The sequence below is a fragment of the Brachyistius frenatus genome, unplaced genomic scaffold (genome assembly GCF_029030835.1).
Source record: "Brachyistius frenatus isolate BFR_SWC_R1_liver_20210118 unplaced genomic scaffold, ASM2903083v1 Contig_52, whole genome shotgun sequence".
Lineage (NCBI taxonomy): Eukaryota > Metazoa > Chordata > Actinopteri > Embiotocidae > Brachyistius > Brachyistius frenatus.
In genome coordinates this window covers 2084124-2110212 of record NW_027210651.1, presented here as the reverse complement: position 1 = coordinate 2110212, position 26089 = coordinate 2084124, and the positions used below count along the sequence as shown (strand labels likewise).

General features: G+C 42.2%; 2 protein-coding genes across 6 annotated transcripts in view; both read left to right on the top strand.

Moving 5' to 3' along the window:
• The window catches only part of dock7 (dedicator of cytokinesis 7), a 304975-nt gene that overhangs the window by 102315 nt on the left and 176571 nt on the right, over positions 1-26089 (top strand). The window lies entirely within an intron of this gene.
• kank4 (KN motif and ankyrin repeat domains 4) overlaps positions 1-26089 on the top strand; it is a 104221-nt gene that overhangs the window by 43050 nt on the left and 35082 nt on the right. For 3 of the 4 annotated variants that reach the window (XR_011311160.1, XM_069704806.1, XM_069704805.1), the window contains exons 2-9: positions 10910-10983; positions 11570-15058; positions 17568-17664; positions 20774-21076; positions 23288-23372; positions 24305-24524; positions 24826-24968; positions 25500-25700. Coding sequence is in view for 3 of the 4 variants with exons in the window: in XM_069704806.1 (XP_069560907.1) it covers positions 10965-10983; positions 11570-15058; positions 17568-17664; positions 20774-21076; positions 23288-23372; positions 24305-24524; positions 24826-24968; positions 25500-25700 (4557 nt within the window). In the remaining variant the exon portion in view is untranslated. Of the gene's footprint in view, positions 1-10909; positions 10984-11569; positions 15059-17567; positions 17665-20773; positions 21077-23287; positions 23373-24115; positions 24197-24304; positions 24525-24825; positions 24969-25499; positions 25701-26089 lie in introns of those variants that run through there. The other variant, XM_069704807.1, reaches the window with a different exon arrangement.

Genomic DNA, 26089 nt, shown 5'->3' with positions numbered 1-26089 from the left:
CTCTTAAATTGTGTTGCACACACACTCTCTAAAAGAGGAATTAGCATTAGTGGTCTGAGGGATCGTGCAGGAGTGAGATAAGAGATAGGACCCATTAGCCTGGGCAGTTAGCCTATTTAAAGGCAGTTAATTATTTACCTCATTTACACTACAGAGCTAACGGGGCAAGTCCAGGGTTTACTCATTAGACTGCTTTCTGTTATTGAGCCAGACAGAGCTAACCAGGGGGTTTACTCGTTAAACTTCACAGAGACGATGCCTCAGAACCAATAATATGGTGCTTCTGAAAAGTATTTTAGACCCAGAGTAGAGCTGGACCTGGTCAAAGCTGGCCTCGTGTGGCCCTTTGGCAGCACAAACGGGGTTGACTTGAAGTCCTTCAATAATAATTATACTGGTGCATGAAGTTCACTGTAGGGCCGGCCTTAAGCCTGCAGGCTAAGCACACAGACACTAACCACACATGCACATATCCAGAAACACACATGCGTGCACACAACAGTATATGCATGAATAAGCACAGACTCGAACACAAAAAGTTTCCACACACACAAAAGCACAAGACTTCTCTGCGCCGTGGCTCCCTTGCGGGCATTTTCACTTTAGGAAATCTGAAGCTTTATACACATCCACCTCTGTGCACACTTAAAAGTTGCTGCACTATCAAATACAGACAGGTGGTTGATTAACATGTTTGTTTGTTTGTGTGTGTGTGTGTGTGTGTGTGTGTGTGTGTGTGTGTGTGTGTGTGTGTGTGTGTGTGTGTGTGTGTGTGTGTGCGTGCGTGCGTGCGTGCGTGCGTGTGCGCGTGTTGAGCCCATTTATCTGTCCGGATGTTATTTTTTTCTGGGCCAGTTGGTTGCAGGGAGCAGGCCGGTGAATCTATCACACTGAGAGAGAGAGAGAGAGAGAGAGAGAGACGATGGTCTGACCAGCGAGACAGCCTCTCCTCTTCTCCCTCCACCTCTCAGCACCATCTGCCAACACATCAACCCTTTCCCACCCTTCCTCCCTCTTTTTTTTTTTTTTTTTCCAGTTTTTTCTTTCATTCTCTGCTGATGTTAAAAGAGAGACAGGGTCAGTAGCACTCACAGAGACAGAGACAGAAACAGGAAGGACAGGAGGTGAGAGGAGCCGCATGGCAGGTGAGAGGCAAATTGCCTCCTGGGAATTAACTCTTTTTTTTTTAAATTTTTTTATTTCTCACTTATCCCATTTTTGTCTTGTTTACTCACGCTCTTTCATTATTTCTGTCTCAAGCCGTTTCCCTGCTCTTCTCACTCCTGTGTTTTCGTCTACCATAATTCCTTTTGTTGAACTCACATTGCTAATTTTTCCTCTCCTTTGATCTGCTACACCTCACCTTTCTTTTTTTAACACCCTCTTCCCGAGTCTATTTTTTGCAGGGGCGAACATAGGTCTCCTGTGTTTGCCTGCGATGTGTGAGAGGGAGTGTGAAAAAGAGAGCGACAGGGCGTATGTACGTGTTTGCATGCATGTATGTGCATGTGTATGAAGAGAGGGAGAATCTTTTTTTTCTTCTTCTGGTCGCACAACGTTAGCACTCCCCACACAGCTTTGGCAGCTGAGACAGCACGGGAGAAATAAGTAGGCAGGCAACACACAATCATGCGTTCGCACACACACGCGAACCCACAGCACTGAAATAAGCAGTGAGCTGCTCAATTCGGCAATCGGCCAATTCTTTCTCTTAGGCGAGTCCTGTGATTTGTGTTATCCTGTGCGTTGTGTTTTGTTCTGCATGTGCAGCTGCAAGGTTGTCAGCATGCTTAGATCAATAGAGTGTACATTTACATGTGTCCTCCTGCCTGCTGTGCTGCGACACTTCGTCGTCATTGTTTTCCTGGCTTCATATTTTGCTGGTGTCGGGCAGACTCTCTATAATCATTAGGAGAATTGTGTGTTTGCGTGCACAGGTGTCTTATTTCATGATTGCGCGACTGTGTTTGAATTTCCTGATTGCATGCAAGTGTGCTTGTGTGTGTGTGTGTCTCTTTTACTTTGACTGTAAGTAAAAAGTAGTAATTAATGAGCAAGGGGACCCATATTTATTTCAAACTCATGTTTCTGTGAGACTGCTAACACATCAGCTCACACTGCTTACACTGTATATTTGAATATTTTATGCATGCTTGGTGTTTGTTTGTGTGTGTGTGTGTGTGTGTGTGTTTGTTTATTACCTGTCATAGCGAGTGGGAGAGGATGTGATGTGACATGGCAGCATCTATGGCAACATACGGCACACACCTTTCCCCCTCTGCCGGTTGACACATTTCTCTTCTTTTTTATCTTTTTGTCTTATCCCCCAAACCCGACTGCATAACCTGAGACTTTCATATTGTCGTCTTTTCTTCTCACTTATTTTCCCCCTTTTCCTTCCATTTCTTGTTTGCCTCCTTTTCAGCACCTGTTGACATAGCAATAGACAATGGCCCAATCCTAATTAGCATCACCGCCCTCATTAACATCCATGAGCGGAAGTAGCCATAATGCTAACGTAGCTCCGACCTGAAGCGGTTGGCTGTGTGCTCCACCGAATAATAGATGGCGTGTCACTTCCTTTGTCACTAATGAAAGCAGGCAGCTGCTCCTCGTACTAGAATACCACTACAGGGCGCGAGGACTGCCGTCTTGAAAAAGGAAGACGCTTTCATTCTGCATAGTGGCATGAAGAGATGGAGCAATGAAATAAGAAGAGATAAGAAGACCGTTGAAGGAAGGGCGTGGCCTGAGAGTTATCTGTCCTTTGACAGATGTGGCAGAAGCTGGACAGGAGTGGTGGCACCAAGGTCATGTCCCCCCCAACCCCCCCATGCAGATAAAGCTGAAATGGCATCTTTCTCCTGTTTCTCCCATTTTTAACCTGTATCCACATTTTCCTCCAACACCAGAGCATTAAGAAAGTGCTCTCCACACCACTCTTTGCCCCTTCACCTTTTCTGTATTTCAAAATCATGCAGTAGAGGTGTCATAAGACTGAGTATAAAATGAAGATTTGATTTAGGGAACTCTGGATGGATGGTACAATTAATGAGACGCCGTTATATCACGTTTAAATCAGTTAAATCACGTTTAAATCAGTTAAATCACGTTTAAATCAGTTAAATCGTGTTTTATACTCAAGCAGTAGTTGACAAGAGATGGATCTGTTGTGTCAGTGGGCTCACCTGCAGTGTGTTCAGCTACAGGATACTAAAATATAGAGTCAAATTCAGAAAGAGTTTGATGTAAAAGACTGTAGCTGTATCAATGACTTCACTCAATCCCAGTCTATTAATTTAATCAGAAAAATAAATACATTTGTTTTGAATATTGAATACAAATATTGGGATTTATTGCAGAACAGTAAACTAAACCTTACACGTACTTGTCTGATTGACCTTCAATAGAAGATTAGCAGTCTTTCTCAATGTTTAAGCTTCTTATTTAGCCGTAACCTGATTGAACAAAGTTAAAATGAATGGTATTTATACTTTATGTGGAAACAGTGTGTGTAAATGTGAGCTGTGTGTAATGGCCAAGGTTACACTCGCTTCAAGGTTCAGTGTTATTGTTTCATGGCTCAGTGTGCAGAGTGATTCTGCTGTGAAGCCTTTTATGTACACAGTCCGATTTGTTTACAACATACAACAACAGCTTTTGGTACATTTAACGAAGCGACATCACTGACCCACTTTATACTCAAATCGCATTAATTAGACGGTAATACAGACCATTTGACCTGCACATAGTCAGTGAACACAAATTAATGTCTTTCTCGAACAAACAGGAAACCAAGCGATCAGGTGTATTAAGATGAATTTCTCTTCTCATTTCTTTTAGTGAAACTACATGGTACAAAGCAATACAACTGTAACATTTGGCAGAGGTCCTAAACAATCTTGCCAAGCTAAACAGAAAGATTAGACATCCAATGCAGAATACTGCACCTTCTGAGTCATCTTGGAATCCTTGGGCTGTCTAGTAATTGATGGTCTTAAAACTAATTTCCCAGGATAGAAAGAAAGGAAACTGACAACTGCAACTGAACAATAGAAAGACAAACTTAAAAGACATTGGTTTGTGCCTTTTGGTCTCTTTGTTTCTTTTTTGTGTAAGCACCAATTTCTATTGATTGCTCTAAGCTTAGAAAGAAAATAACTTCCATTCTCTAGTCAGAAAGAGAATATAATGTTTCATTTAACCTCAAATAAAAGAGCTGAATACAGATTTGTTTCTTTTCAGTTCTGCAAATAACTGATAACCAGCAAACAACTGGAGGTTTTGAACTCATTTCTGCCAATATCTTTCAATGTTGTACCGACAGCGTCTGCTTATTGTAATTACATTAAAATGAATGTTTCACTTAAAGATGGGATCCTTATTTAACTACCCAGTGTAGCCCATAACATGATTCTTTTGTTTTGACCTAAAAAAAAAAAAAAACATCTGTTATAACGGACCTATAATAAAACAGTAGCCTGCACAGCCCAGCAGGATAATTGTACTACTGTTTAATGAAGCCCACAGACAGAAGTTCCCTCTTTCATTTTCTCTCTGGAGTTGAGAGCCAGATGTTGCTTAAAACAAGGGGAACAATCTGGCCTCTGATGAACACAGATGTAGTCAAACTGGATTGGATTAGATCATACTGGATTAGGAATGAAAAGGAGAAATCTGGATGATGAACTTGCATGGACCCAGATGAATGGATTTGGCCCAGAAGATGTATTCCAGTAGGATAGTATTGTTGTGACGCACTATACACAGACAGGGCTAATCTCAGACTGGAGCTGGAAGGAACCAGACTGTTCTCAAATAGCTCTTGTGGAGCAGAGGGACTGATCTGTTCCTGCAGAGCACACACGGACTAAGCTCTGCGATATCAGATAATGTCTCCCAGTTCCGTCTTTATGATCTGAATACTAACGGCGTCCTTCATTTGATCTGGTTCAGCAATCACAAACTTTCAGGTTCCCAGTTGTCTTGTCTGGCAATTTTCTCAGTTCGTTGCTCAGGAGCTTCTCAACTCTGTAAAGCGTCATTATGCAAAACTGTTATCCACACCTGCAACTCACTAGATTGAACTAATTGCACCATCACCTGCTCCCTCACTCACATTTGTAGCACAGGGAGAGTTGTCTCTGTATTGGGACACAGATGAGTACAAAATAGATAACATGAGATTTATTGAAACCTCCTGCTTTCATAAGAGCTAAACTTTTGCTGAATACTGGCTCATGGGAAATGCTAAAATGTGGTGTAAGAAAAACACTCCGGTCTCCAGGAAAAAGGAGTTAGAGAGTCGACAAACCAACTCATGCGGTTACTCACCAATATCAGTATAAATGGTAGGTAATCTTTGCTGGTCAGACCAGAACAGCTAAGGCTACAGCAGCAAAATGTGTGGCTGTTTTTTTTTTCATTTCAAACAGTACACAGACTTTCTCTAAAGGTACTTGTGCAGTGCTCATTTAAAACAGACCACTTGGCAGTATACTTGTCTGGCTTGTATTATTGCTGTGTAGCTTTCTTGAGAAAAGCTGCAGACGTAGTTGAAGACACACTTTGACTACGGCCGCTGCGATGCTGTCTGGAACTGCAAATGCGCGGGGCGACTCCACCCCTGCTGCTGCACAGAGAGGCAGTTGCCCATTTGTTAAAAAAAAAAAATTCCAATATTAAATGTGTCCCATGTCCAGATCACAATAAATTCCTCTAACCAAGCTTGAAGCAGATGGGACGAATGGTTTTCAAGATGTGCGAGGGACAAACAAACAGTCAGAGATTCCTCGCGTATTATTATTACAACTCTTTGGATTTTAACGAGGTAAACCTGTTCAGTAAATGCTCTTAAATCCATCTAACTTCATTTCTGCGGTGGGGAGAGCAAATATGGTGGCGATGCAGTGGCTGAAGTTAAAAACTCCTGGATTTAAAAAAAAAAAAAAAATCCATTAACTTTTAAATGTATGAATCCCTCAGATAACCTTAAATGTTGATAGGGTACTTTTAAACACCCAAATCAGGTTGCACATTCATCTTTAACTGCGGTTCCCCCATGGGTTATTACCTTTTGCTGCTTGCTTATTGCAATTGCACTCTGGTAATCTAGTGCTGTAGTAGGCATTTAACAGAAGGTACTTCTTCGGTACTTTGCATTCACACGTCTTTATCTGTTCCCCCCCGTGTTTGTCTGCACATGTGCTCCTGCTTGAATGTGTTTATGTCTATCGCAGGCTGAGAGTTGGCGTTATTAAGGCAGACGGTCCTGCTTACGTTCTCAGGGTAGGGGGTAGTAGGAGGGTAAACAGAGATAGCTGGTCCCATGTCAGGGCTGCGATAAGGACTCGGGTCCGGTGTTATTTTTGCTTGGCCTGCCTGTTTCTCTCATCTGCTGCTGCTTACAGTTCCTCACAGCCACTCTCACACATCAGCTGATGAACACATGTTCGGGGCCGCAGCTGCAGTCGGTACACAATGCTTGAGAGTATACGAGAGATTGTAATGCTTTCATACGAAGGTTTTTCTTCAAAATGGGATGAAGTATGAGACAGAAAACGAGCAAAGGAAATCTGGACATATAACAGTAAAGCCACTCTGCATGTATGCCATACAGCTAACACTCCAATTTCTGCCTCTTTCTCACTTTCTCACCCACTTTCTCTCTCCCACCCGCCCACCTCTCGTCCCCTGCTCGCTCGCTCCAATCTTATTTCCTGCTGGTCTGTCTTGTATCTGTGTCAGTGTATCAGACTAATTCAATCTCCAGAACACAGGCACTCCAATGTAACGACCAATGACATTCAATTAATGCCTCTTGGTAGGTTAGGTCAGCTGCAATTTTATGTGCATGTATTTGTCTGCTGCGTATGTGTGCATCTCTGAATGTGTGTTGTGTGTATAATTTGAAAAGGATGGCAGTCAGTGTAACTTAATTTTTTTTTCATATCCTCACATACTTTTAGTTATAAGAATTTAAATATCTATGAATGGCTGTTGACACGTCTGTGTTTTTTCATATTTTTTACAATACAATGTTTTTCCTCGATTCCCTACTGGCAAAAAAAACAACTATAATATTGTGGCTGAGGGGTTTTCATATTCCATCAGCATAGCTGTCAGTGTGAGCTAATTTTCTGTACTGTCATTACTCCTATTCATCCGGGCTTCTCATTACCGTTGTCGTCGTCGCCTCTCCACCAGCTGTCACGCTTATTGGATTGGTGTTGAGAGATCGCAACGCGTCCTTTGAGGGGTTATGTGCAAGTGAGAGACATGGAGTGAGTTCCCTGTTCAAACACAGTGACTCAACCACACACACACACACACACACACACACACACACACATATATGACCCTACATACTGCAAGCAATGTTAGCGCACACGCAGACACATAAACAAACACTGACAAAGAGAGAGTGACTAAGTTGGCGCTGACAAACACATTCACAGTTTTGGGGACACATTCTCGTGGCTTCCATTTAGCTTTGTGTAGCCTGTAGCAAATACTTTCAATTTGGATTAGCGTAGCCTTTATGAGCTTTCAGTTCATAGTCATTATGACTGTAATCCAGCGAGGATTGTGCATCATCAGTGTCACCAGGGGCTTCCAATATTTAATTACTAACCTAACCCGGAGAATCTACTAGTTATCGTACGGAAATAGCACTACCTGCATATACAAACTTATGAATTACCAGTATCTGTTTACAGATTGGTATTTTGGCTCGACATTGACAGTAATCATCCATATTGCCCTGCTGAAGCTCACCAAATGCAACATGATTCTTCTGTTGCTCTGAGACCTTCATTAGCCACACACACACATTAGGAGTGACTTTAATTAAAAGTGGAAACTTTTTTTTTTTTTTAAATCCTTTCAACCCCACTGTAGGGAAGGTCAGGTAGACACAGTCTCATTAGAGAAAAATTCCAGCAGGTCTGTCATGTTAGTAATTGTTACAGATTTGATTACCTTTCTGTTATTTCTACCCTTCTCATCCCATCCTGTGATACCCGTTTGTCTTTCTCCTCATACGCTTCATCTTAACTTCATTCCCCCTTCTCGCTTATTTCCTTTTTTGAAGTCTCTTCCTCTCCCTCCATTCTCTTCCGCCCTACCTCGGTCTCTCCGTTTCAGTAATGATCTAATTAAAGGGAGTTTTGTGCCTGTACACTGTTGTCGTTGGGGTCTGCCTGTACTTCACTCAGCAATTACAAGCAGTGTTCTTCTGCGCCCAAATCGGCTAATTAAGCCGTAAGGACTGCGAGCTGATTGTAGTCGCATTAAGCATCGTGAGGAGTCGGGAATGCCCGTGCTCCTCTCACTCCTGGGACACGCAGAAGTGGTGGATTGCAGGATGGTTGCCATGGTAGCGATCACGGTGTCAGATCCTGTGCAGTCACTGTCAGTCACTCTGTGTGTCTCTCCGTGTGTGTGTGTGTTTATCTGTTCCTCTGAAACAGAGACAACAATTCTGCTCCAGGTCACCTATTCTTTTCATTATTAAGGCTCGATCTGTGAAGACGGCAGAAGGGCCAAATAGCGCTCGTCACAGTTCCTGTTTAGTTCCCCCTGGTGGACTGGCTGTTACTTTGATTGATTACTTTGCCAGCTCACATAATGCTTGCCTTGCAGTATGTCGCCACTCAGCACTGCACACAACACAGATGTTGCCCCATGGCCAGGACGCTGCACTTGCTTCAACTATTGTATACTGTATAGTCCAAGTACCAATCCAAGTATCTTGGTTTGTTTGTATATTTCTTGGTTTGTTTGTATATAATATATATACATATATACTGTACTGTATATATATATATATATATATATATATATATATATATATATATATATATATATATATGTTGAATGTGTTCTTGGTTTGTTTGTATATAATATATATATATATATAATGTACTGTATAAACTGTGCATTTTATATTTTATATTTATATTTTTTACTGCTATTTGCTGCTATTTTATTGCTTTTCTATTATTCTATTCTATTCTATTATTTTATTCTATTATTTCTATTATTATCTTATTGCTTCTGTATGCTGCTGTAGCGAAAAAATGTCCCCTCGGGGATTAATAAAGTAAATACCTACCTACCTACCTAAGTATAATCCAAGGCTACAAACACGCCAACATTTCCAAATATGCTGCAATAGATCCAATTTTAATGGTTTAATTTATTACAGTCGGGCTCTTTCGCATGCAATAAAATGTGTATGACTTTTGGAAACATCATTTGGTACGAGGTCAACTCGAAAATTGTCTCAACTGCTACGGAGAAAATATCAACAGTTTTTTTCAGTACTGAGACTGTTTATGGGAGTGTTTTCAAATATCACGTATGTCTTGCAAAAAGATACAGTGTGGAAATGAGTGTTCCCATTCTTTATCCAGACATCAAACCAGCCATTTCACACGGGAAAACTACTTTTTAAGAGACAGTGTTTCCATATTCCCACAAGACTTTTATCTTCTGAGAGTAAAAATGGCATCAAAATAAGAAATGAAATGACAAGTGATAGAGAAAACACCACTAAAGCAAAATGACATCCACTGTTGCACTATTTTAACTCCATGTATTGCATCAGTTATAATAGCTGCATACCTTGAGACCCACAGGCATAAAAAAAATACAATGCATAAAAGAGAGGTGTGAAAAATTCCATCTGCAGCATCTGTTCCAATACAAATATTGCATATACTGTAATGGACCACCTACTAAAAATAATGAAAATGCTAATTTACACCTCTGAAAATGCCTCATGTTGAAGTTTGAACTCTAGCACTTATTAAGCCACGGTTTCAGGCTTTTGTGCGCCATGACTCCTACATAGTAGATATTTTCTCCACTGACACAGATTTGCATGGAAATTGCGTGAATAATGTGTGCCTATTTTCTAAATAGCCTTAGAGCTGATATTTGGCTGTAGGGGTTTAAGTGTTCATTTAGTTTGGATTTGAACTGTGCGACTCGCTCAAAGCTGGGCGATTTGCCTGGGTTTTATTATTAGTATTGGATATTTTATTAGGAGGCTTTTCATAAGCCCTTAAAAGTTTTGACTCCACACTCTGAATTGTTTTTCATTTCTCTTGCCTCTACTCTGCAGTAAGCTCATTGAGAAAATAAAAGCTCTGGTTTCTTGGCTTCTTTATTTGGAACAAATAATACAAAGTGCTCTGTGGGCCTGTTTAGGGTTTTGCTGACTTTTAATGGCTCCTAAATGTTTGGACTTGGGACAACCAAATCAAATTAAGCCAATGGACACAATGACACTGCATTTAACTTCACTGAGCAATTAATATTTGCTTTTGCTTTTATAATCTGTCATTTTGTCTTCATAGCTGAGACAGCACAATATTTATCTTTAAATGCAGCTGAAAGATATATAATTTCTTCATTACACATGAGCCTAACAACTGAAATGCCATTCCTCACCTCAGTGTAACCATCTTGACTGTTATCACTCTTGCACTGCTGTAGACTCAAAGACAATTGGCCTAAAAGTGTGCCGTTTCATTTTACCATTAAAAAGTCCCTCATGTTTATTCGACATCATGTTGGTATTACCTAAATACTTTTGCAAATTGCTTAGTTTAAGGTCATTTATTTTATTTTGCCTTGTCTTTTATTGCTTTTTTTTATGATTATCGTAAAAATGTTTTAACCATTTACTTATTTATGTTTAATTAACTCTTCTAAAGTAGGTTTTATTGAACCTTTTTCTTTCTAATCTATTATTGTCTTTTATTCAAGGCACCTGGTTTTATTTTTGTTCTGTGAATGTCACACGTTTTACTCTTGTAAAATTCTGTCCTTTGTTCTGTTCAGACAATGAGGAACAATACTTCAGTTTGTCATATGGCCCTGTCATTTCTGTTTTATCCAGGCTGCCAGCTCCAACTGTAGCAAACTCAAGTAGATGACTGAGAACTCTGCCTCCCATGATGGACAAGAAAAGTGGTGAGTTTCACTGAGCCTGTATTCAAACAATCCCATTGCATCTCTCATGTGCCATAAACAACAGCTTCTTATTTATTTATTATTTTTAAACAGCACTAAGAAACATAATTAATCATCAGATTTGTGTTCATTATACTATACAGTATTTGACATAAAAGGTGAAACATGCACCTTGCTGTTTCTTTATTTGGCCAAAAGCGGCTTCTGGCTTATTTCCCTGAGGTGATAACCGTCCTGTCTCATACTGCATTCATAAGTTGACACAGCATGAGGAGAATTTTACATGCTGATTAGTTTGTTTTGGCGCAATCACTGCATGATAATTACTTTCCAGTAAGTGATCAGGTTTTACATAATGAAGCACCATGTGTTCAGCTCAGTACAGCCTGTCTGCACAAGTGGGCGAAAAGGAATAATAATGCTAATAATAATATGTGATTTGCGTCATGGTCATTTTGTCAAGTTACTGCACATGTTTAGCACTTTAATTTCAGCTGTTGCCATTAGTTTTTGTAATAGGAGCAGTAGAAGAAGAAGCAGCATTGACTAATTAAGAAATCAATCGATTGTTGTTAATTTCCTACAGCCAACGGCTTTCAGACCAAGGCCAGTGAGGGCGGTGTTCAGAGGAAGCAGCTGCCCTACTCAGTGGAGACTCCCTATGGCTTCCACCTGGACCTTGACTTCCTCAAATATGTTGACGATATTGAAAAAGGAAACACCATTAAAAGGGTCCACATCCAGCGCAGGGTGAAGGGCCCACCTAAATTCAGCACTCTACCGAGGAATTTTAGTCTTCCAGGACATGGAGCCAGGCCTGCCCCTAAGGAAAAGGACACAACATGGTCTGGAACATCCACTCTGGGGCCCAAGCCTAAATCACGAGTGACAGAGGTACAACAGATCTTTGACTTCAGGGCCAGTGAAGGTCTAACTTCCAGCCAGAGCAGCAGGGGGACAACCAGTCAAGGAACTGGCTATGTTACAGCTAAACCCAGAGAAGAAATGGGTGCAGGGGCTCGAGGTGTTGACGACAAAACTGCTGGGATTCAAGGTCGGCCAAATCTGCTCAGAGCATCAAGCATGCCCATCACCCTACAGCAGCGTAAAGGTTCAGATTCAAGCAGTCCCGACCGTACCTTGGGAACACCAGAAAATGGCTCAACAGAGAACATTTTCCGTGCGTCACCAGATGTAACAGAAAGACGATGTATTCCTCAGGATAGGACAGGACTTCACCAGCAGATTACAGTGGCACTGAAGAGGGTCAGAGAGCTAGAGGAGCAGGTCAAAACCATCCCAGAACTAAAGGCTCAGATCTGCTCATTGAGGGAGGAGAGGGAGAAGCTCCTACTTCAGCTACAAGCCCAGGTCCAAGCCCAACTTTCCACATCATCTTCTGCAGTATCCACAAGTTCTGATGCTGGGGCAAGCAGTCAGTCACAAAGACATAGACCTTCAGAAGGGCTCAACTTAGCTCTGATGAGTCAACCCACTGGATATTTAGACGCTTCAGAGCTTGTGCCCTCAAAACCGGTTACAGGGAAGGAGAAAGTGCTACCAAAAGAGAAGGAGAGTTCCTCAGCCCAAGGAGAAATGGGTGGGTTGTCAGCACAGGAATTGGAGAGACAAAAACTACCATCAGAAGAAATTGACAAACGAAAAGATACATTAGAGAGTGCAGTGGAGCATGCTGTGCAGAAGCTGTCGCGGGACATAAGAGGACAGGAATTAACATCACTTAGGGTGTCTATAAAAGAGGCACAGGCTAGCAGTTCGCAAGATGCAGCAAAAGCAGGAAAACTTGAAGAACCAGACGGTGTGCAGAAGCTGGAGGAGAAGCTAATGACACTGGAGGTGAAACTCACTCAGGCTAGTCAAGAGCTGGAGAGGACAAATTCCCTTTTGAAAAAACAAATTGAGGATAACAAGGTAAAAGAGGAGAAAATACTACTACTAAGTGAGGGAATGAGAGTTGAGATTTGTACTACGGAGGAACATGAGCGGCCGAGAAGAGAGAGCATTGACGCGGGGACAGTAACAGAGACATTAGATTTAGCCAACCAAGAAACAGAGACAGAGTTGCCCGGTACAGTAGATCAGGGGACAGACACCGATAGAATCTGTGTTGAAGTGTGTGTACCCAAACCGAGGACCGGAAGTATAGATCAAGGAACAGTGACTAATAAAGTTGACAACCAAGACCAGGTGACAGAGATGGAGGCAGATATAGCAGCGGTGAGTCCACCCAGACCCAGAGCTAACAGCATGGAACGGGGCACAATAACCGAGAGGGTCATCACTCAGGACCAGACGACCGAGACGCCTGTGGCAGAGAGGGTAAACCAAGTCACAGAAACAGAGGGAGAGACAGTGACAGACCATCCGCAGAGACCGAGGGCCAGCAGCGTAGACCGGGGGACAGAGACAGAAAGGGTCGGCACTGTGGACAGGGTGACAGAGACAGAGGTAGCGCAGAGGTCAGACCAGCAGACTGAGACGGAGACACAAAGACGACAGGACAACAACCCAGCCAGAGATCCAGCAGCACCGAGTCATGTAAGAGAAAATGCAGGGAGCCAAAGAGAAGATGTAGGTACAGTGGTCAGTGAAAGAATGGAGGATGGGGGAGCAAATGAAAGCAGTCAAAGAGACAGTGAAAGTGCGGTTGTGGAAGTTTCTACAGGGAGTTCGGTTGCAGCTGCAGAAAGCATAGTTGTACAAATTTTAGTTACAGATGTTATAAGCCAGAATGAAGAGTGTTCCAGTCTGGTTTCTGCAACAGGAGAAAGTAAGATTAAAGCAAGTCCTGCACAGGATGACTCAGAAACTAAAGAAATTACACCCCTAAAGAGTGTAGAAACAGAAACTGTTAAAACTAATCAGGTTGCAGTGGAAACTTTGGAGAAGAAAGAAACAGCAGAAGCCAAGATTGTGTGTGTAACAATCAAGGAAACTGTGGTAACTGACACTGTTATAATAACACCAGAAAATTCAGCTGTGAAGACAGTAGCTCCTGTTAGGCCACAGAGAGGCCGGAAGCCTTCGGTGGAGGAGGCACAGCCGCCACCTCTGATACTTCAGGCTGCACCTGCGCATCCTCGTAAGGGAACCGCTGAAACTCAAGCCCAGCAGAATCAACCCCAGACAAAAACCCAGCCTCAGGCGCACGTACAGAGTGCATCTCCTCTTGAGGATCAGTCCCCAGCACAGCCCTCCGAACCACTGGTAAAACATCAAACCCCATCTGTGTCTCAGGTTGAGGACCACACCCCAGAAAAGAAGCCTTCTGTAGAGTCAAGTGATAAACAATCTCAACCCAAACTTCAGGGTGAGACTCCGAGCCCATCTCCAAGCTCCAGGGCAGTCCAAACCAGACCCAAATCCATTCAAGCTCAGTCTCAATCCAAAACATCTCGACGTGACTCGAAAGAGCTGAAAGCACCGCAGAGGACGTCTAGTCTATCACATACTCCTCGTCGAGGATCAGGGGAAGCCCAGGCCCGCCCAACTTGCCAGGGGTCAAGTGATGCCCAACCTCAATCTCAGGGCTCTCGTAGGAGCTCCAGTGAAGCTCAACCCCCTTACAAAGATGCCGGTGAGACACAATCACTGCGCAGAGGCTCTGGTGAAGCAGCTCAGCGTCGTGGTTCAAGTGAAGCCCAGGCCTCACGTCGGGACACTGGTGAGGGTCAACCTCCTCGTGGAGGCTCCAGTGAGTCACCAACATCGCCGGCAGCTTTGGGCCAAGTTGTGACTCGATTAACAGGGCTTCTGGGGGAGCAGTGGGCACAGCTGGGAAGCGGCTCTGGAGCCCAACAGACGGCCAGCCAGCAGGAGAGCCCCAGCACACCGAAACAGACGGCAGGGAAAAGATCAGAGGCAGGGAAGGGAACCCCGGCCAAGCCTGCGGGGAAAGCCGTCCCTGCAGCAACAACAGGGAAACCATCAGGGAAGCCCGGTCCTTCTAAAATGAGCTCCATTCAGAGTCAACTGGTCAGCTCCCTCAGTGTCCTCTCGGCTTTCTACTCTCCCGCCCAGAAAGCAGCTGCTGCCAACAAACAGCAGGAACAAGGTAGGCCTGTAGTTCGGTTGTGTATCTGTCTGTCTGTCTGAAAGCTGCTTCCTTACTTGTCATAGACTCAATGAACTGAATCCAATCTTCTCTTGTATTCATTGAAAATGATTAGCCACACCACTTAATTAATTACAACATGTCTCTTATGATCTCCAATCGCCGAGAAGTCCTATGTGTGCATGTACATCAGTAGCCTGGAATATTAATTTACCACTCTTACTTTGGAAAGAAAAGACCTGCAGGAGCAGCCAAACATTGTCAGAATGGTTTGACAGATGTTTGTGGTGCTTGTAGAGCTCTTAGCCCTGCAGACCAACACATTTCTCAGCTAATGTAGGACACACTCTTGTTATCAAACTGAGAGAAAAGTGGTGTATTTACAGGATGTTTGTCTCTCTTTGTGACTATAGTTTCTTTTCTTTGCAACCTGAAACCACATTGGCCCTATTCAATTATTTAGAAACACTCTACTCCAGTGATATGCTGTCAAATCACATCTTTTGGTGCTTCTATCAATAGCACTACATCAACACGAACCAGTATCTGATTTGTTAGATATGCAGTTCTGGAGTTGGGGTAGAAATAAAGGATATGCTTCTTTGTTTTTTTTCTTTATCACTTGGCACAACCTGCTTTTCTGTATTCAGTAGACAACACATTTATATTTATAGCCGTCGTGGCAGTACATTTGGATGTCTATATGCAATATATGCTGTGTTTCAAAGATTCAGCAACTATTGGCTTTCATGTATACGAATGTGGACAAAAATACATTGTGACTAAGTACTGGTGAAATGACATGGTTCAGCGACTTCCAAGAGCACATCAAACACATATTTCTTGTTACCCACATTATATAAAACCACACACTCAGAGGAAAGTGCACGCATGCATAGAGGCACTTACAGACTCGTGGACTCTCAAACACAGCCCCTCACACATACATCAAACAGACGATGGCTCTCTTCCCTCCCTTGATGTCTTGCTATTCTGTTTCTGGCCAGGAGCTGGCATACAGAATCCTGCTGCTATCACACACATATTTTATGTTCAGAGTTCATGTTAAGTTCAGTGCTGGGAGTACAGTATACAGAAGGGCTTTTAAGTGAAGTGTGTAGATATATGTGTTCTCCTAAGATTCTCGCTGTTTCTCTGAGGTTAACGTCCACAACTTTGACATCTGAAATTCCATATCAGACTTGTTTGACCTCATATTACACTGGTGTTTAGCTTTTTATGGAGATAGAAACAGAAACCACTACTGTTGCACTGAGAACTCTTCCTCAGTCATCAGAGACTCAAGTTAAGCTTTGCAGATTTATGAATTAGCGAAATATCTCAAGTATCCCCAACAAAGTGAGGGAAGGTTAAACCATTGTTATATTTATTAGAAGTTAGCGAGAGGATGTATTGCAATGCAAAAATAGGTTCAAAACTTCCCCTTTCTCTGTGGCCATGCCCTGACAGATACTCCATTTAAAAGCATCCTTCTCCTTAGATGGTGGTCACTAGGATCTTTTTAGCCTGCGGTTTTCTGGCTCAAAGCCACATTCTTGTGTCCTTGCATAAAACATTACAGATCCTCCGCACCATGTCTGCTGTCAGGCACAGCGAAGACAGACCCACTGGGCGTAGAGCCAAAGGGAGTCAGCAAAGGAGCCCATGCAGAATCAATTATTGGGCAGTTACATACACAAGCAGGCCTGGCAATGTCAAGGTTGTATGTTGTCAATAAGGCCTATAAGACCTCCTCTGTATATTACCATGGGGAGTACTTTGTGTGGCCCTGATGTGCACTTAGGGAGCCTGAAATAAGTTGATTCTATTGAATAAATCAGCCTGGTATGTAATGTGTAATACACCCATCAGTTCAGTAGAGGGTATTGTGTTAGTTTTACGTTTTGCCGCATCTAGGCGTAAAAAGGACACGCCTGTTTGATTAGCCCGACTCAAGTGACACAGTACTAAGTGGTAAAGTTTGGGTACGGAGGAGGACGGGGTTAAATAACTGATGTAACGTACGTCATTTTAACCTAAATCAACCTTTTCCTAACCCTAACAACGTAGTTTTTGGTGCCTATATCAAAAGGACCTTCCTTTTTACACCTCAATTTAATATATTGCTTTTACTAAATGTTATATCCATAACTTACTTTGACTAAAGACTCAGTTGTAGAGTGAAGAACAATTACAGCTTCCTCAGAAATCTTACATCCTTCCATGTCTAAAGAGAATTAAGTCTGGATATCGCAAGACTTTTGGAAGGGGTTGAATTAATAGAAAATGCATCTTCAGTGGCTGAATACAGCATCTGCAGATGTGTAAACAAGGTTGCCTGGAGGATGTGGTTTAAAACTGTAAATTGTGTTTAGATATGAGGACATTTTGTAAAGAGACAAGACAACACTCTAACACAGACCTAAATTCCACAGAAACATAATGATTTTTTTTCTTTCTTTCCTCCCTGTTCTTTTTTGGTCTTCTCTCTCTCTTTCCTCCTCTTCAGCTGGTCTAAAATCTATCATGAAGAAAAATGGTGTCGCTGACAAGCAAGGGAACAAGGGAGCCAAGAAAAACCTGAAGTTTGTTGGGGTGAATGGAGGGTAAAATCTTCTTTTTAATCAGCCTCCAATTTCTGTGTGATTTATATCTTTATGTGGGCTGCACTGTGTTTTTGTGCACTTATATTTGTGTGCCTTTGTGTTTTTGATTTTGGGAGGAGAATTAATGCTGAGTCATTTTTCCATAGAGATTACTACTGATTAATTAAATGTAATCTATTTTATCCTGATTTAATTTAAGAAATTCATCACAGCAGATACAGTACATATTTTCACTTTCATTGCTGTTGGGTTTAATGTGTTGTGTTCTGCAAAGTGACTTCAGATTATTTATCTTCATTAGAAACTTAGAAAATGGTGGAAAATGACTCCGAGGACATTATGTAAAATAAATGATACCTACATATAGAAAGAGCAAAAGATTACAGTATTGTCCACATTTCTCTAAGGAAATCAATACATTTGAATATGCCTAATTATATCGAATTATTTAACGGATTAATAAAAGTAAATCTTTCTTCTCATTTACATGTAAAAGTAAAGCCAGTTTATCTTAAAAATAATCATGTCTGGTTTCTGCACACTGTGGGCCACAGCAGAATCCTGTTCTTATTCATCTTGGGAATTTTTAGCCAGGTAAATATTTGTTCACCTCCATACGTGTAGAAATCCTGGGGATGCAGTTCTGATTTTCAAGCAACAGTATCTCAGGCTCCACTAGTGTTTTGGACCATTATTATTGAGCTCTATCAATTAAAGATGAAAAATGAACTGACCCCGTTGCAGTCGTTACTCTTAGTTGTCATGTAGCTCAGTGTGGTAGCTTTCTCCTTGCTCATCTGATTTTGAACTTCAAAGTCCAGCTGTATCTCACACATCTGCTTCTTGCTGCGAGTCGCCGAGGCTCGTCTGAAGACGGACTGCCCTGAATTTGACCTCGATGCTGCTACTGCGAGTGTGTGCGCATGGATGTGTTTTACATTATGTGATGTGTGTGTATAGTTGTAAGTGTTGATGATACCTCAGTGCTTTGCACAAGCGTGCCTATGTCAGCATTTACTGATGTTCAATGCAGTGAGTGAGATTGTGCGTGGACGAGTGCTTGTAAAAGCTGATGAATTTTAAGTTTGTATTTCTACGCAGGGAGATTATTTGTTTCTGGCTAGTCTGATTCTTTTAGCTGCCTGTTACATTTATAACATGAGGCACCCGCATACACACAAACACACATGTAGTTTTGCAACTTGTGAGGACATTGTAATGGCCGGCAGTAATTTTTTGGATGCCTTACACCATGACTTTGGCTAACACAAAAATATTTTACTTTGATGGAGCCATTCATTATATAGATACATTTGCATAGATACACAGCTACACACACACACACACACACACACACACACACACACACACACACACACACACACACACACACACACACACACACACATACACACTTACATAAAATGATAGATATTTTAAGATATTCCTGTAATCCTGTCTCTCTATTGTATGTTAAGAATTATTGAATCCTGTTTTAATGTAGTCAGGCTTCTAAAATCATTAAATTAATAGGAAGATAAAACGAGGGGAAACACATTTTCTAGTGGACGTATTCTTAACCCGTAGATTAAAAAATGAATTAAAATGTCTTCTATCCCTCAGTAAGATTATAAAACAGAGCTTTTTTTTTGTGATTCATGCTCATATCTAATCATAAATTTGTTTCACAATGAAACATTTTCAGAATTTCTCACCTTTTCCTTGAAGCTCCTAAATTCTTGGGTGGTATGATGTCCTGCATATCAAGGAAACAGATGCCGCGAGCAGATTTGTTTTATTCCTGCGTTGCTGTTCTTACATTCCTGAGCTTCACTGTTCATGACCCGCTCACCTTTATAATGTTTTTCCAGTGTTTTGTTTCGAGGTCTATTTCTTCCTCCCTGTTTGCGAATGATGTGCAAACAAACCCTCTTCTCGACCACAAATTATTTATGTGGTATCACAAGGATTCGCTCCACATAAACAAACACCAATATGTTTTCTAAGGTTTGAATCAGTTACATAAAAATAGTCCACATGTTGTTTCTTTAACTTCTTTGAAAAAAAATCGATTCATTTCTGTGACCCACTGCTCAATTCCGAAGATGTTATTTATAATGAGACAAACAAGTCAGACTATCTTTAGGCTGCTGCCCACACCAGGAAGTGGGCTGCCGTTTGTATTTCTTCTCTCTGGATGGTCTAACCTATCTTTGCTCTCCCTTGAGCTCCCCTGGAATCCGGGGAATGCTTGTGGCCCCTGGACAGCTCCTGTGGTGTGTGTGTGTGTGTGTGTGTGTGTGTGTGTGTGTGTGTGTGTGTGTGTGTGTGTGTGTGTGTGTGTGTGTGTGTGTGTGTGTGTGTGTGTGTGTGTGTGTGTGTCCCCACAAATGAGCATGTATCAATGGCCTTCAATATGAGACTTATCTGATCATTGGCCTCACAGAGACGCCTTCATGATACACCACAGTGACCGCACTGACAAACACCAGAGACCAACTCTCAGTATATCATCAGCCTTTCCTCTCTTAACAACGTTGTGTTTTGTTCAAGGTTGTGAGTGTGCAAACATACCTATGGATTTTTACGTACATGTTTAATGAAGATGAGGATGTTTTAGGATATCTGGGCCAAGACTCATTAGACAAGCATATTTTTCATGTCACATTTGAGGTTATTATTTACCTAGCCTTGGCTGGAGTCGACCTTACTGCTCTGTACCTGCTTAGATGTTTCACTGATGTGACTGCTTGGCTAAATTCTCCACACATGCTTACTTTTAGGGAGGAAACCTAAGTAAATATTTCTAAGCCTGTGATACATATTACATGTATTTCTGTTGATTTAGTGAGTGTTTTCTCACTTTTTAGGTAAAATCTTATAAATATTTTAACATCCAGCCATGTTTAGTTCTAGCCTATGGAAGGATCTGGGTGATTTTTGGTATCTGTTTCTCATAACTGTGTGTGTGTGTGTGTGTGTGTGTGTGTGTGTGTGTGTGTGTGTGTGTGTGTGTGTGTGTGTGTGTGTGTGTGTGTGTGTGTGTGTGTGTGTGTGTGTGTGTGTGTGTGTGTGTGGGTGGATCCACCTTTTTTGTGTCCTATTCAAGCTATGAGACGACCTCTAGTGAGGAGTCCAGTGGAGACGAGAAGTCAAAGGTGGAGGTGGAGGACAGCTCAGAACCAGAGGTGGAAAAGGAAAAGGACACAGACAAGGATGCAGAAAAGGACGCGGAGAAGCAGAAGGAAAAGGAAAAGGAGAAGGAGCCTGAGGAGGGAGCAGAGACCCAGGTAAAAGATGCAGAGGTCTCAGCTGAGGGAGCGGGAGCCATGGCCGAAGAGGAGAAGAAGGTTGAAAGAGGCCTGCTGGATCCAGAAGGCAGCCAGGAGCTCCTGGAAGAGCAGGCTGAAGGGTGAGGCAGCTAAATCTAAATTATAGTCATGTGATCAGAGATTTACTGTGGCTACGAGTCTACATGCAAATAGCCGCTATATGCTCCACTGTAGGTGTACCGCCTCAGAAATGTATACAGATTGGGCCTTTATCAGCTACGGACACGAGTACTCTGGTTAAATTGCATTTTCTTCTACAAGTTTTCAAATAAGATTGTTGAGGGAATATGAGATGAATCGAACGGAGCACAGGCTCAGCAGGTGTGTGACACCCCGACACATTTAATGAAGACATCCCTAATGCAAATACAAATATGTGATTGTCCAGCTCAAGATACTTTCCTCATACTAGACTGGAAGGGCACTCAGAGAGCGCACACCTCTGCCAAAGCCAAAAGTTCACTCTTCCCTTTCATCAAATTTAATGAAAATCAGAGGGGTAGTTTGTTCTATAATCCTGCAGAGGTTATGAACCTTACAGTGGTTTCATTGGGAAGAACTGGAGCTGATACAACAGCTGAGATGTGAAGATTAAGCTCAACACAAGGTTATTTTGAAACCATTCTAATAGTTTAGAGGGTTTAGGGGTTGCTGTTGCAGATCTGCATATCATAGAAGAGTGGACTATTGACCCTGAAAGAAGCCTGCACTCCCCCTTTACGTTTTTAATGGTTTCTATTTAATAACACTCCTAAAGTAAAAATGTACAATATTATAGTTAATATTTATGCTACGGTGCCATATCCACAGCCTGTATCAATAGTCCAAAGACTAAAATCCCTGATTCCCAAAAACTAAATTATTGATATGAAACATTACCGTTGAATACTTAAAAACCTGCATGTTTAAAACACAAGACAGTTTTCAGCGGAAATATTAACAAACGTGCATTTATGTGACTTCTCTGAACTGAAGACACCAACATCACCATGGACATGCACACATGTGGCAGACATGCAGATATTGCAGCTCGTCTTGCACTGGAACGCGAGTGTTTATTTGTGCTATTGACCACAATTTATCACAGCAATGTCCACACACAATAGTATCATATTGCGTGAAACAAGCTGGGCCCTGCCAACATTGCTTCTATCATAACATAAAAAAATTAAAAAAATTGAACCACAGTTACAGCGGACAGTATAATTATTATACAATACAACCAGATTGGATACAATACAGCTACAATGATTATAGACGTATCAGGCAGACATGACTGAGTGCTTTGTTTTGTGTGCATCTCCATCCTGTACTGTATATTTTGTCTGAGACAGCTATTGAATGACGCTTCAGTTCACACACACGCATACACAAATCCAGTTAACGCAGACTCGCCTACTTTCACTTTTGTCCAACCCTGCTAACACCTTAACCATCTTGCTCACCCACTGCCATCCTCACACACGATAAGCTTCTGTTTCATACACGTACACACTAAATGCCCACGTACACTTCACTGTAAGCCTCTCACACGCGCACACATAACTTAGTCCTACACACCTCAGTAAAAAGCTGCTCTTGCACTGATAAAGGTCTCAGACAGTCACACATCTTTCCGTGAAGAACCAGCGATCTGGGACAAAAGCAAATAAGCAGCAGTATTGTCCTCCCTGTCGCTGACTGATCACTTATCTGTCTCAGGTATGCGGACAGGGCTGAGAGCCATGAGGCCAGACAGTAGATGGAGGGGGTGTGTGGGTGGGGGGGCAGAACTTATATTAACTCATCTTTCTGCACTTGTCTGAATGTTCCTATGTGTGTGTGTGTGCGCTTGTACATGTGTGTATTTGTGTGTACATACAGTACACGCTGTGACCCACTCAGGCTTTATGCAGCCTGGGACGAACAGTTTGCATGATGGATGACCAGCCTGAGCACTGTGAGTATTAATGGCCAGTGAATCAGTGCAAAGTCTTACCACTGAGGTTTGCATGTGCTATCAATGTGTCAGACTGCTGACTGATGTGTGTGAGCTGTGGAGTTTTGAAGGGCATTTTTTATTTTGTTGTTTCCATGTCTGACAGAATTTACAGAAGAAATCAAGAAGCCGTCTCTCGGCCATATGTTATCCAGGCCAGCTGGTATTTCCGCATTAAACCTGAAAAATACATAAACAGTAAAGGAAAGAATAGGAAGAACAGATGTGGAAACACAAACGTATTGGAGGACTTTGGCGAACCCAGGAGACTCCACCTGACTGTTTCATCTGTTTGTTTGGTTGTTTTTTTCAGGGAAAAAGTTGACAAGGGGTTTATAGACGCCTGCCTTTATGTGAAGGACCGCATGGAAGATGTTTCATCCCCAGATAAAGAAATGGTAAAGATGTATTCTGCTGTGCTTCACCAAATCTATCCAAAGTTAATATTCATGGATTTCGATCTGTCCCCCACTTGAGATTTTTGTTATGTATCTTTTTTTTATTCTAGAAAAATATTAGCCAGGTATTACCAGACCCAAATTCCCTACATGAATGGATAAAGTCTGGCTACACTCCACTGAGGATTGTTTCCCGAAGCTGTATCTTAATGGGTATTGAACTGGGTTAATTTTTAATTGTATTGTAACCAGTCGGTATCAACCACTATATGACCTCCAGTATGTTGTGCGCTGAAACTCACCAAGCTGTTAACAACAGAGAGCCTCCCCTAAAGTGAACAGACTTTGTAAAGTTAATGTAAGGATACCAGGAGCATTTTTCTCGCTCCGGCTTCAATTCCTTCATATTTGGTAGCGTTGCTACAACTGTTCGTATCGCTTCATCAAGCTCTTCCACTGCTGCCGTTGTCACAACTACATTTCAAAACCAACACTAAAATTTCAACTTCATTTACACTTAGCCTCTCCCACTGGTTGCTGATCGGTCCCGTCTTCAGAGCAGCCGAGCGAACCTTCATGAAAACAGGGTTTCCAGACTATAATCACAGCAAAAACTGAAGCAGTGAGCAATAGGCGAGTGGAGCCAGGCTCAAAAAATGTATGACATTTCTCTTTTCTAATTCAGGTCTCAAAACTATTTTCTGTTTTAGGAAAATGTTCTTTGTTGACGTTCTTTCTTTTAGTCTATGACTTCATAAAGTAGAGGCATGTGGAGTAATTTGGGACATCAGGCTGAAAATGAAAGCTGCTCAACGGCCCAAACGGTAAAAATTATGTTAAGGGAACAGTAAAAAAAAAAAAAAAAAAAGGAAATTGCTGTCACTGTCAACTGTTTTTATTTTACATCTTTTCTCTCCGTTCTGTCTTCTCAGCGTCAGGTGTTAGTGGTGCTTTACCAGGAGTGGTTCCGCATCTCCAGTCAGAAGGACTCACAGGCAGATACTGTCAGATTATACCTGCGACAAGTGGGACTGACCACGCCCACTCTGCTGCCGTATGTTGTTAATTTGACAGACGGCAATGGGAATATGGCTCTGCACTACAGTGTGTCGCATTCTAACTTCCCTGTGGTTAGACTGTTGCTGGATACCGGTGAGGAGAGAGCGCGCGCACACACACACACACACACACACACACACACACACACACACACACACACACACACACACACACACACACACACACACACACACACACACACACACACACACACACACACACACAGCTCAGATGAGTATAAATACACACTTTTATCTAAAGCTCTAAACTTTGTGTGTGTGTGTGTGTGTGTGTGTGTGTGTGTGTGTGTGTGTGTGTGTGTGTGTGTGTGTGTGTGTGTGTGTGTGTGTGTGTGTGTGTGTGTGTGTGTGTGTGTGTGTGTGTGTGTGTCCAGGTCTATGTGAAACAGACAACGTGAACAAGGCGGGCTATACTCCAGTGATGCTGGCTGCGCTGACAGCTGCCGAGAGCCCCGATGATCTGGAGGTGGCACAGCAACTGTTGAAACTGGGGGACGTCAACGCATGCTCCAGACAGGTACTACACAGTTTACCGTTGCACTGACACATGGGTTGTTCTCAAGTGACTGACTATCAAACGATGTGCTTGTGCTGTGTACGAGGTGTAATTGTTGTAAAGAATGTAGCTCGGGAACAGTAAGTCCGGGAATTCAATGGATCCTCTGGGGAAATCAGGGGTTGTTAGACAATGTTTTGCAACTAGGTCACTTTACACAAATACATGTTAAAGTCAGCTGTTTTTTCTCGAATGCAAGATTAGCTTTGGTGGAAACCATACACAATTTATGAAAAGGAGACGAATAGCATACAAGGAGAAGCATATCGAGGTCACAGGAACTTACATGTACGTATGAAAATGAACTTTGTCCGTTATAGCTGCTACTTATATATTAGTCACTGCTACCTGGAGATATAGATTTAAATCATCACTCGCCCCCTCTTTATCCCTGACACTGCATCACTCCTCGTGTACTATATATCTCTGTATCTCCCTCTTTTACGAACCCTCTCACTGTGTAATTCTCAGTTTTTCTCACTCTTTCTCAAGGCGGGCCAGACAGCCCTTATGCTTGCGGTGAGCCACGGCCGCGTTGCCATGGTGAAACTGCTCTTGAGCTGCGGTGCGGATGTAAATGCTCAGGACCGCGAGGGATCCACGGCCCTAATGTGCGCCAGCGAACACGGACACACACACATCGCTCGTCTGCTGCTGGAGACCGGTCGCTGCGACACAAGTCTCGCAGATAAGGTATACCGTCACACTGTAGAGTAGAAATTACGCTATTATTATTTAAAAAAAAATCCCCTCGGGGATTAATAAAGTAACTACCTAACCTAACCTAACCTATTATGTTTACTGGACTATTAAAAACTTGTAGTTTATTTCACTTCTCATTTAAGATGGTTCAGAGGGCAGCAAAAGGGATATGCCTTCTGAATGTGTTCTTGTAAATGAACATTATTTGAAGCATTTGTACAGTTTTCCCGACGTACTTTGCACACTGCACTTTACTGCATGACCAGCGTGGCCCCACTACCGTTACGGCATGCAGTGCTTTGGGTGAAGTGTTACCTTTAGTCCCCAGCCAGGTTTAAAATACATTATCATTTCTGTGTGCTAATTGGCACAGTTACGTA